The 12584-nt window shown below is 44.7% G+C and overlaps 1 protein-coding gene across 3 annotated transcripts in view; it reads right to left on the reverse strand.

The window, feature by feature from the left end:
• The window catches only part of MNAT1 (MNAT1 component of CDK activating kinase), a 123901-nt gene that overhangs the window by 33892 nt on the left and 77425 nt on the right, over window positions 1-12584 (reverse strand). For all 3 annotated transcript variants that reach the window (XM_066997383.1, XM_066997384.1, XM_048066010.2), the window contains exon 7: window positions 3860-3981. In XM_066997383.1, coding sequence (XP_066853484.1) covers window positions 3860-3981 — 122 coding nt within the window. The remainder of the gene's footprint in view (window positions 1-3859; window positions 3982-12584) is intronic.

A 12584-nucleotide genomic window follows, 5' to 3' on the forward strand; every position in this document is an offset into this window, starting at 1 on the left:
AAAGGGGGAGAAAAAAAACAGAAGACAGACCTTCTTTAGTTCCTTTTAGGAAAACCTGAGGTAAAGCAATGGCAGCGAGTGCCTGAGCATCCCGGTGCTCTTGGTCTTTCTCAGCCACACGATTCCTCTCCCTGGAAAGCCGTGGTAGGTCAAACAGCCTTGCAATGGCTTGGGCAGTTGAACAGATTTGGACTGATTAGGACTAAAAGACGTTACCCACTTTAGTCAAATGACACCGATCTAACAGCTTCTGGTGACCGCAGAAGCGCCAGCAGTGCCTTTAATCAGACCAGCTCTCCGAACACAACCCCCATTCATCAAGTTCCCTTCAACCTCACCCAGAAGCCTGGGACTTCCCGATGTGTGTCACCAAACACTTGGGTAATTGGGAGCAGCAACAAAAATCGCACAGACACAGGGCTACTGCTCATCACAGAGCACACAGCAGCTGTATAACCTCCCTGCAGGACGGGTAGAAGACCACGATCCCAGACCCCATTTTTCTCCAAGGACAGCACTGCAGGTTTGGGTGCTCGTGGTCATCTTCTCCACTTCTTCCTTTCAAGCCCCGTTTCCATCTAAGAGGTGCAGGCAGGCGCGAGCTGGCCTCACGGGCTGCACGCCTGCCGTGCTCTTTGCCACCAAGAGCAAATCATCACCAACCTGGATGCAGCGTGCCCAGTGGTGTTCACAGGACCATCGCGGGACTTCCTTGCCAAAACCCCACAGACATGGGAGGCAAGGGAACCTCCATCACACTGAGGAAGTCTCCCTCCCCCTGCCAGAAGGTTAAATACTGAATACTGTCTACAAGTTAGTGCGACACACATTGCATAGAAAACCATGCAATTTTCAAAAAATGTGAAAAATTAAAAAGAGAAGAAAAAATGAAGGGGGGGATAAGAATGGGATGGGACACGAAGGACACAAAACCCTACACACAGTACCGCTCATTTGTATCGGAGAAAAAAAGGAAAAAAATATTTTTCTTCATCATTGTCAAACTTCCAACACAACAGCAAAAAAAAAAAGCATCATATGGATGTTAATGCTTTTCTGCAGTGCACAGAATAAAATAAAATTTACAGCCCCAGGAGAAACTGAAAACAAGTTTCTAAAAACATTTTGAACGTAATTTCCTTATTTGCAAAACATGCAAAATCCATATAGAAGAGCAGTGGGAGGACACAGAATCAGTTTATTGACTACCCAGTGTCTTTTTTTTTAAATTCTAATGAGCAAATAAGTCAACTTATAAAGCTAGCTTTTTAATTAAAAAAAAAAATCCTAGCAAATGTTCTCAATGATCCCTTAAGAATTCACCCTTTTTCTTCCTCTTTGCTAGAAACCTTCTTGCCAGCTGTCTCCTCCATTACAGCAGTTTACCAAGAAAGAAATAGCAATGTTCATGCTGCAACCTAAGGTAAGTCTTGCAGAAGGTAAGAGGTTAAGATCTGAATATTCAAAAAGCTCTTTCTGTTGGGTGTTTTGAAGGCAAACTGCATCTTACCAAAAAATAAAGTCAATAAATTATGCTGCCAGATGAAAATTCAAAGTCTCCAGATTACTGGAAGTCTCCAGGTTGGCAGTGTCTTTGCAATAGTCTGGCTCCAGAAGCTCAGATGATAGCAGCCTGCGCATTTGAGGGAACTATTTAGCAGTAATAAATGGCCAAACTTTCATCTGCAAAATAGGTGACAAGAACATGAAAGGTTGCTATACTTTACAACTAACGACAGCATGGTCAAAGTGAACAAAAACTCACAAATTTGGAAGGACGATGGAAAACTTCTTTCTTACAGAAAGATGATGGAAGTGGGGATGATGAAGAAGAAGGAATGAAAACTACAAACTCTTTTAGATTTAACCTGTCTTTATACGAGTCCAAAGTAAGAGGAAACTAAAAATCTTTAGCAGGAGTGGTTAACATTGTGCCCAGCTCTTCTGCCTCTCTCAGGCAGCTGTATGCAGCTGCCTGCAAAAACCCCAAACCAGGGACCAAAGCACATTAGTTAAGCATTCATCAACAGGAAATGCGCATGAGTTCATATAAACACAGAAACACAAATATATGTAAATGAATAGCCTTGCATGGTTTAAGGTATTTCAGACACCCAATGGAATAGGGTTAGAGTCGTACCAGCTGGGAACCCACAGCATCGATGTATTTGTTTTGGAATTGCAAACAGCCTCAGGACTCAGCAGAACTCTTCCGGTGGGCACCGCGTGCCTCCCCTTACCGAGTGCCTCCCCTTGCCGCCACAGCCACCCAGCTGCTCTTAACTCTTTCACCACCTGCAGGGTCAGAGCGGACAACCGGAGCTGTTGGGGCTCAGGGAAGTAAAACGAGGCGCGTGTCAAAGCACCTCCAAGAACAGACCGAGTGCTGCTTGCAAATCCTGCTCCGAAGACTCTCGCACGCAGACACGGCGATGCGACGGCGCTGTTTAAGGCACGTTGTCCTGCAAGGTGCTGGGCTGCCTCCGGAGCAGAGCCGCGGGCGGTCAGATGGACAGCAGGGCAGATTCCTGCCTGATCCAGGTGCCAGCACTCACCTTACGGGGGCACGTGCAAAGGGACAGAGGCTGGGAACTCTGCTGGTACAAGCCGTCTTCCTCCCCCCCAAGCTGTTTCACTTGCGATAAGGCTTAGGGCTGAGAGGGCCCCAAGGCTCCCATCGCCCCGGAGGTCCCTCACAGCTGTGCTCCATCCAAACAGGTGGTGAAGGCCGAATCTGGCTCTGCCCAAGTTTAAACTGCTAATTAATATTTGGTCTCAGAAGCCTGATATCAGATAATAAAAATTACAGGCACCAGGAGGACAAAGAAACAATAAAAATGGAGACAATCTCAATTCCAGACAGCCTTGAATTTTCTAAAGCACCATTAGGTCGCTTATTTGTTTAAAAAAGTTCATCTACCTCTAGCATTTTCTGTGTGAGATGCAGTTCTGCCTGTGCCACCAAACTAAACAGGATTCGTGTTAGGATTTCAGTGGTCTCTGAATCTGCATCCTCAAGTGTCTCAACTTTCTTCAGTACTTTCTGGCTTCAGGTTTCCCCATAGGGGCAAAGATAAACATATTATTATTATTATTTTTTTTTTTTTTAAACTCTTTCTTGCCTTGCCACTCTGTGCGTTCATTCTGCCCCATCGTTTTCCAGCCGCTGTAGGTGCTTGTGACCTTGGAAGCCCAGCCACAACCAGTTTGGGGATACTCCCTGTCCCAGTGGTTGGGCATTTTCAGGTTGCTTTTCAGCTGTGAACACCCTCCGGCGAGCAGACGTGTCACTTTTGGCCTTCCCAGCCTCCATTTTTCAGGCACAGCAGGCTCCCTTCCAAACACGGCTGCGCACCGTGATGCCACCAAGCTGCTGGACCAGCCCTGCATTATACTTTTTGACAAAGTTAAGCTCTGTGCTTCATTTCTCACAAACGCAGTTTGACTGTAGACAGCAGTCGACAAGTAAATCTACCCTTTTCCGTGGCAAAAGGCCCAACTTTAATATTTTTACTGGCTTACAGCTGGGTAAATTAGGCCCCAGATTTTTATTTATTTATTTTTTAATACCGTGCAACTGAAAATGAACAGCTACTTCACTACGACTGCCAAGGACAACCTTAAAAACACTAATGCAATCCAGTCCAGCTCTCAATAGATCTATAAAGGCTTGAGGACCAAAAATTTTAGCTTATCCACCCAAACAAAATGTTGGTTGGTTGGGCAGGAAGTCTAATATTTCATTAAGATCCTTTAAAACAAAACAAAAAAAAGCCCCTACATCCTGGCAAAGTGAAGATGGTAACAGTCCCAGCTACAGCCCTGTGAAATGGGAATTAAAACTTGCAGCGTTACTTACCCCAGCCTTCCCAGCATTTCAAGCTCTGGAACTTGTGGTCCATATGTCTCCACTTGCAGGGGCTGATACTCGTACAAAGCTTCCTCTAGCTTTTGCATGGGAGCTAACGAAATATGCTGACCCTGTTAAAGAAAAGAAAATATATGGTAAAAATTGCTAAAGAGCAGGTCAAGGTTTTATTTAGATTTCTTTTTTAAATGCATTGCAAAAACAAGTGTACACCATTAAGCTGGTCTGGACAAAGACCATTCCCATTAAGGACACGCTGTCTACTACAGCACTCATTTCTTCAAGATTTAAACTTTTTACTGTGATCTACAGTTTAGAATTAATGTTTCATTAGCTGCAACTATTTGGACATGGTAGGAAAAAAAAAGGGAAAGTTTTGCTGAAGGCAGGCTTAGTGTTAGAGAAAGCAGCTGCTTCCAGTGCCACCAGTAAAATTATTATTAGGTAAAAATTTCATTTATCAGAAGTAATATCAAACAAATGTCTCTGAGCAAGCCTATTAGATTCTGTAATCAATGATTTCCTGAAAGCCCTAATTAGAAAGAGAAGCCACTTTCATTTCTCTCTGCAGGCTTTGTAAACTCCCATATATAATGGCTCTCAAGATACGACTTTTACAGTGCAATACAATTAATTCATTCAGCAAATTCCCATTTGTTTCATAACTAAAAATATAGAAACACACAAACATAAAATTTTAATTCCAGATGGTACTTTTGCAAGCCCTTCAGACCACTGAGAAACAGCTAGACTTTCTTCCCCCCCTTCTCCAAGTCCCTATCACTCCAAGCTCTCACAAAACAGGAGACTTGTGGCTGCAAAGGAGGGGTCAGGAGGATATGAGATAGAGCCAAAGTTAACAGATGTTGCTGCATGACATTCTACACTGATTTGTTGATCTTTCACACAGTTTCAATTTTCTACTGTATTCTATGGTGCTCACAAAAATTAGCAGCAGCAGCAAAAAAGACAGACCACGATGATCTCCCCCAAAACAGCCTGGCTTCCCCTCCAGAAACTGACCTTCACATCTGCAAAACGCGGGAATTTGGGAAAGTAGCAGGATTGTTTGTGTAGACATTTTGTCTGCAATGGGAGATCGGAAGCTTTCCATGGCGCAATGCTGCGCATAACCCGGGCTCCCACTGGTGAGCACTTGCTCTGCTTCAGTTCCCGGGGGCCACTCAAAGCATCTACTCCCTCAACGGGGAGCTGAAGGCTCCTAATCCGGGACACTGGGTTAAAATTAACTAAACGGGGGGAAAAATAGCCAGTAGAAAAGGAAAGCTGCTAATTAAATTTCTGGTTGAGGACAATGACCTGCCTGAATTAGTAGCATGGCTATTTTTGTTTAGAGAGTTGCGGAAAGTGGATAAGAAAATTGAAGATGCAAGTCCTTGAGAAGTGCTATCATGGGGCTAGGCTGAAATAAAAGCAGCTCACATCCTCCATTGAAAAGGCTTTGTGTTTGTGATGAGAAGAGAGAGTTGTGGCCTTTTTCTGCACTGCTGACGAGCCTGGAGGGGCTGCTGCTGCTAGCAGTGCTCCAGTGACAGCGGCTCAAAAGCAAAACGCGGTGGAGAAAGTTCCCAAGTCAGCCATGAGTCACTCCAACTTCCAACGCTACCGCACGCTGCTATTTCTACGCCGCAAGCTGTTGCTGCAACACTAAAACCAGGCGACCACACTTAAAAAGTAGGAAATAAAGGTTAAAAATTCAGCATTGATACTGCTTCGTGATATTTTAAGGTCTTTTTATATTGCTAGGCGTTGTCACTTTACAATCTATTCAAGCTCACGAAAATATTAAACTTTGTAGCTACCCTGATGTGGGCACGTAACACCCAGTGTAAGAAATGAATGCTTAAGTAAGACTTTCAGATTTAAAGCTTTGACAAACTTTGCATCTCTGACCAAACTGGAGGGAAAAGATGCCTCATCATTTTATATGTGAACACCCTCATCTGGTGAGTGAAAAGCCTCAGTCTTTCCAAATCCAGAGGAATTTTGTTCCAGCCATAGAAAAGAAAATTCAGTTTCAGGCAAAGATCAAAACCATGATAAATATTTTTGGAAATTACTTGTGTGTGGAAAAAGGGAGCAGCTCAGATTGCAGGAGCCACATCTCTGGAGGGCATCACCAGAACAGCTGCTCGCTGTTAGCAGAGTTGCCATTGATGCATTCCTAACACTTTTTTAATGAGAGCAACTTCTGCTGACATTGGCCAAGGGACGCAGGAGGGCTCTCGACAAACGGACGGGGCTCATCGCCAGCCTCTTACCCCACCACCACTTCTGTGGCTGCAGATGCCCGTCTCCGCCTGGGGACTCCTGGTCGGATGGGATGAAAATATTTCATTTGTCTTCCTCTGGGGCATTCCCAAGGTGCCAGAGGCCAGAAGGGATCGCGATGGTTATTTACTCTCACGATGCCCAACTGGTAAGTGCAAGTGAGCTGCGCTTGGACGCTGGGAGGCTGACCGGTCAGCGTGCCACCTGCATGGCAGGCACTGGTGTACGCATCACAGGGAAAATTTACCTTTTACCTTTCAATGAGGATGCCCTAGGACTGTCAGCCCAGGCAAAGCACCTTCTTTTGAAAGGCATCCGATCCAGACTCGGAGATTTCAGGTCATAAAGGTCCAGGCACATCCCCTAGGTAGGTTATTCCAATAGGCAATTATTTTCACCATTAAACACTGGCAGCTCGTTTCTGGCTTATGGAGCTTAATGTCAAAGCACGGTCTCTCTCCTTTGTCTCTGTTACCTCCTGGAGCAGGGTACAAGTGTTAGGACCCACTACACACTTCTGCACAGCAAAACCACTGCAGTGCTTTGGGCCCAGCAGCAGATCCGCACCTCAAGGAGGCCGTGCAGCTGTGTGACGCAGCTCATTTGTTTTCTTTTCCCCAAATCACAGCTTCAGCTGATGGGCTTTGGCAACGTGGATTAGATTCCACTTAGCAACGGGGAAAAAACACGACTGGCTGCGGCTCCTGCCCTATAGCTGTCTGACCCTTAGGTAAAGGCTTTTTCCTACGAGCTGGCATTTAGTCTTCCCTGAGCTGGGAAAGGGCTAGATGGAAGCACGGGAGTTATAACATACGTTCCCGGATGAATGGGGCTGCATCTTGGTCAAAGCCCGTGAGCACAGCAGCTCTGTCGATGCTCTGGGTAGGAGCTGGCCGTATGGACGCTGCCGACCCCATGCCGTGCAAGTTTAGGGCTTGGCCAGGCGGGCTCCTGGGCAGGCTGGGTTCCTGCTCCTTCGGCCCCGTGCAGGTTACGTGGAGGTCTCAGCGCCAAGAGCTGCACAGATCCGTGCAAAAAGCTGGCACGGAAACCACTGAAGTTCACCGTTGGAAAAATGCTGCTTTTCCCCTTTGCGCTGCTGTTTGGCTAAGGTGCTTTTGCAACAAACCTCGGTGAAGTTAAAAGGTTCAGTCTGAGCGATTTGTCCAGCTAAAAGCCGTTTGACCAGCAGCATCTCCCCTTTGTGTCTGTCCTGCGGTCCCCAGCCACTTCAGAAGTGGCTGCTATACAGGGGAAGCTGTTGTGTAATTCGGAGACATCACATGAGACAATAACTATTACTTCGGACTTACACAGCACTTTTCCAGATCCAAGAAACATTTTACATCTATGAGGTAAGACTTATAAATTTTCTGTATTCCACCTAGACAGCCGGCCTTATCTCTTAGCCAGCCTTACCTCCTTCCAGCATTAGGAGACAGTTATTAGCATGCTAAAACCGAGATGAAGGCAGCTCCAGATGAAGGGTCCAAGCTCCTGCTTTTGCATTACTTTCTCCCAACAAACCTAAGATCTGACGTTGTGGTCACGGGTAAGTATTTCTAATTCCCCTCGGATGCTGTAATGTTTGTGTAAAAGAAACTGACAGCATCCAAATGGAGACAGAAAAGGTTTCCAAGAACACAGACAACAGATTTTCCTGCCTCTTCTCCCTCCCACTCCCTATCTTCATGGCATACATGTGTTTTCTCTGGGATTATTTTAGGCACTGTAGCTGCCTATTGCATTTTGGAATGTATGGAACCGCAAAAAAACACTGCTAATTAGAATGAAGGCATTTGCTTATCCGTAGAACTTTGTTTATTTAAAAGACTGCACAGCAGTGGATTTGCGAGCAACTGATTTTCCATTCATGTACTGTATGGTTTTAGATTAAAGGAGTACAGGATTAAATTGGGGGGAGAGGGGGGATAATGTCTTTGCATTACAAATAAAATGGACTGTTTAAAATGGACTGATTTACTTCTCACTAAGATGCATTGTCTGAGCTCTCTCTCAGTTTAAATAGTAAGAAAGAAAAAAGTAGCCAATTTTTGTTTCAGAGTGTGATGCAAGATGGCATTAACTGAAAAAAATAAAAAGGATTATATGCACAGATGCGAAGAGCTGCCCTTGCAGTGACACTGAGCTTGTTTTAAACAAAAAAGCAGTAAAATCCAGTAAGGTCCTTTTAGGAAACACCAGAGCCCACTTCAGGCTATTAGAGCACCCGAGCTAGTGTATCAGTGCACCTCTTACCCAGAGGCTTGGCAAATGCCAGGTGTATTGGTGTTTGCTCGCTAGCAGGAGGAGGTTATTTTAGCAAAGACTCCAGAAATCCCAGCTCGAGGTGAAGCGTTCAGCCTTCCTCCCATCCTTCCGTCTCTCACTTTCCCTGCCTCCAAGACTACACTGCCTTTCTTCACCCCCGTCCCTCTGCAGCAAAAAGAAAAACAACCAGCAGCCTTCTCAGAAATCTCCAGTGCCAAGGAGGAGGGGAAAGGAGAATGACAACTCCAAAAATGCACTAGTAGGGGAAAGAGGAGGAACAGCTATGCCACAAAAACATCCCCAGGCAAGAGACAGAAGCCAGAGATTGGGGTCATTAAAACATGCCCAGACAATGCCTGTTTCTGTGCTGGAGGTGGCTGGACCAGACGACGTAGCTGATCTTTTTGCTTTTTTCATCTCTCTGCGCTCAGGAACTTGCCCAGGTCTGCTATCACCGCGCTAAGAGAACACACCGCACACGCCGGATAACAGAAATAGCAGATATGTGCTACGTCCCCCGAAGCCGGTTTGCAGCAGTGCTGTCTCTGGGGGTAATTCTTTTCGCCATCAGGTCGCGCTCCCTGCGCAGCCAGAAAGGAAGAAACTGCTCCCAGCACAGCGCCAGGGCACGGCTCTGCTAAAACGCATCCCAAACGTCGGCTCCATCACACGCAGCGCTGCGGGGGGGTAACAAAGACCCTTCCTGACACACTGTCACTTGGGTTTGCAATGACCCCAGTGCTTACCGGTGGATGTTAGAACAATACTACAGACTCCTTGATTTTTTTACTATAAGTTGTCTTAGAAAACCATCTTACTTTTAAGCTCACGACAGAATTCAGGTGTTGGAAAGATGTTTTCATGATAACAGAATTTCTTAGAGAACAATCTTAATGCAAATATCCCGGGCACTCGAGCCAAAAGCTGTTTTTTCAGTTCCCACCCTCCCCATTTACTATTGACAAATCTGTGTCAGCAGTGCTAATATGGCTATCTGATTCTGATTAACTACTTTGTTTGACTACAGTAATACTCAGGGAAAGGAGAATGAAACTGATAGATTTGGAGGGCTCAGTTAATATTATTTTAACCTTTACCCTCCCTGTCTTCCACAGCTTTTTTAAATAAACAAGAAAAATGTCAAACTAAAATGCATAATTCCATTCCCTAGCCTAAAATTCCCGTGCCAGTGAGTTTTTTTCCAAGCACTTAAATATCTGAAACCAACTGCTCTTTCTTCTGCTTTCAAAAACCAACAACAAATCTAATTTCTTTACACAATTACAAAAAGTACTACGGGGATATCCCAGGAACTAAGCAGAAAAAGAACAAATGATCTGACACAGAAACCATCAGGATCAATTTAAGTTTTCCTATCGATCTCAATAACAGAATCCGACCACATGTGGCAGGGCGAAGATAGAAGATTTGCACCCCACTTCTCTTGGGGGTAGATGATTTCAGATGCCTAGCACCAACCTGACTAGATTTAGACTTCCCCCCCCACAGTAAATTGAATTTTCAAAGCCAAAATGGATTTAAAAAATGTGCTTTCTTTACGAATGGCAGAAATACAGCCAGAGATCAACAGCACCGAAGAAGTTATTAACAAAGACGGTCACATATGTGATTTGTTACATGAAAACCTGTATCTGGGAAATTAACCACATCTATGCATGTGCTCAGCTATACTTGCCTCCAAAATTTTCCTTTTACAACTTTCTGACATAAATAATTACCTGACCAGACTTATCTTTAAGCTCCTGCCAAAAAGCCACATTTCTCTAATCTCTCAGCAGAAAGCCTACGTCCATCACATATGCCGAAAGAGAATTCTGCTGGTTCAGTGCCAGTAGCAGGATTTAGTGACTACACTTTACAGAAAAGTCTTTTGCCCTTTCTTCACATCAGTGGATGACACTGCCTGCTTGCCCCTGTCGTCTCCCAGCGAGCTGTCGAAGCACAGATATGATTCAGGGGATAGTCTGGATGTTTGCAGGACCAAGTCATGCGCTCATTTTCGGCAGAGACTCCAGAGCTCTGCCAAGCTTTCCTCAAAATCTCCGTCACCGTTCAAAGGACGGCACTGTACGCAAGACAGCACCGTTTCTGAAAACAGAGAATTAAAACACAACGGCATTTTCACACAAGTAATGAGCCCACATGTCATCCCCTGGTTTTCAGGGCTCATTTCACAACCTTGCTCCCAACTCAGCCTCAGCTCCTGCGTGCTTACTCCGTGGTTTGCAAGTGCATCGTGCTGCATGCAGAAGCTCAGACTCCTCTGAGCCTTCTGCCCTGGCCCGTAGAGCCTTGCCTTGCACGATTCCTCTGCCTTGCACGATTCCTTGTCGGCATTCCCAGCTGGACCAAAGAACCATGCCTCAACCAGCTGCTCTGGGGGACAGGGATACCTGGCAGTTGTGAGTGCAAACCTCGCCATCAGCTCACCTGTTCTTTGTCCTACAGTGGCTTCAGGGCTCAACGTGGCCCTTTTCAGGGTACACCTGCATCTTCTTTCTATTTTTCGTCGAGAGGCTTCACTAAGGGTGACTCAGAGTCCACGTTAGTTCAGTTTGTTGTGCTGTTTCCCAGTGTGCTCTGTCAGTATTACAGCATTAAGCAGAATTAAGGAAACTTTTGTTGCATTTCTACCATCAGACTTCTGGAGCCTTGATCATTTTGATTTGGCTCTCAGCAAAGCATAAGCTCTGCAGTAGCCAGTCTAATTACAGGATTATAGGCCTTAATATAATACGGTTTTAAATGCCCACATTAAGGGCCTAATTTTTCAAGGGATGTGAAACAGAAATCAATTTGACAAATGCCACTTTGTGTATCACAACAAATAACATTTAGAGAGTGACAGACGTACCAGCAGAGATCAGAGCACAGCAATAGCCACGCATCGCTCACCAACCAGCAGCAATTGTTCGAGTCTCGGTACAGCTGAACCTGCTGGGGTTCCTGTTGTGTTGCAGTAAAGCCGGGCGTTATGCTGATATGACTCCTCGATTATGCAAGAAAATAATTTAGGAATTCCTGGAGAACAATGGAACTTGCAAAACTTAGCTGCTTTATTGGTGAACCCGTCACGATCTGACAAACAATGATACATCGCTGTACCCACTGCCTGCTCTTTCCTAGGATTCCCTAAAGCAGCTCCCCCCAACCCAAATATCCACAGCTAGACAATATCATTCTTAAGGAATGTAGAGTCTGATGGATGATTTAAAAAGAAAGACTGCTTAAACTAACAAAACCGAACAGAAAGCTGACCTCAGTCTACAGAGGATGAGAAATTCCGTGTGTGAAAATCAGACATATTCCCTATTTCACTGAGCATACAGCCTAGACCCAGATAAATGTTGATAAAGATGCAGAACACCCCAACCAGAATGGCTTGTCTGACTGATAAAGAAATAAAGTGAGATTCCTTGAATAGCTAGATTTTAAGGAGGGACTGCTAAAACGTGATAAAACTCTGGCAAAAGAAAGCATGGAAGTTTTTAACGCCATGGGGACAAAATAAAGGAATAAAATATGAAAAGGACAGCAAAGGCAGATGAAAAGAAGAATGTGAATAGAATAGGAAAAACAGAACGAGAGAAAGTCAGAATGAATTATCAGAAATAGGCAAAGAGATAAAAAGGAGGCATTTAGAATAACTCAAGTCCAAAGCAGAAAAATGAAGAGCATCACCAGGCATTTGCAGTACGTGACACCTCCTGCACAATATCTGTGGACTACTTACTATAAATTTTAAATGCAACCTGAAACCTGTTAGCAACATATTTACAAATTATCGCTTTTAGAATAAAGTGGAAAGTAGTTTATTTCTAGCCTTTTTTTCTCATTTGCATGCAGAGAGCACGAGAAGACGTGAGCTGATTATCGTGGTGACAGGAAGAGACACTGCAAATGTAACACTTCATGCACTGCTTTGAAAATACACATTAATTTTGTCAAACTAAATGAAACACTCCCTGGGGTAGAAGCAACTGTGTTTTTCACAGATCCTCACAAAACATGCTTTTTGTCCTTCCAGAGAGGTTTACTTTTTTTTCCATGCAAGTTTCAATCTCTGTTTTAATTGCTTAATGATGCTCACACCTGAATTACAGACATGTGACAGCTTTCCAAGTGGCGCACA

The sequence above is a fragment of the Anser cygnoides genome, chromosome 5 (genome assembly GCF_040182565.1).
Source record: "Anser cygnoides isolate HZ-2024a breed goose chromosome 5, Taihu_goose_T2T_genome, whole genome shotgun sequence".
In the NCBI taxonomy this organism is placed as follows: Eukaryota; Metazoa; Chordata; class Aves; order Anseriformes; family Anatidae; genus Anser; species Anser cygnoides.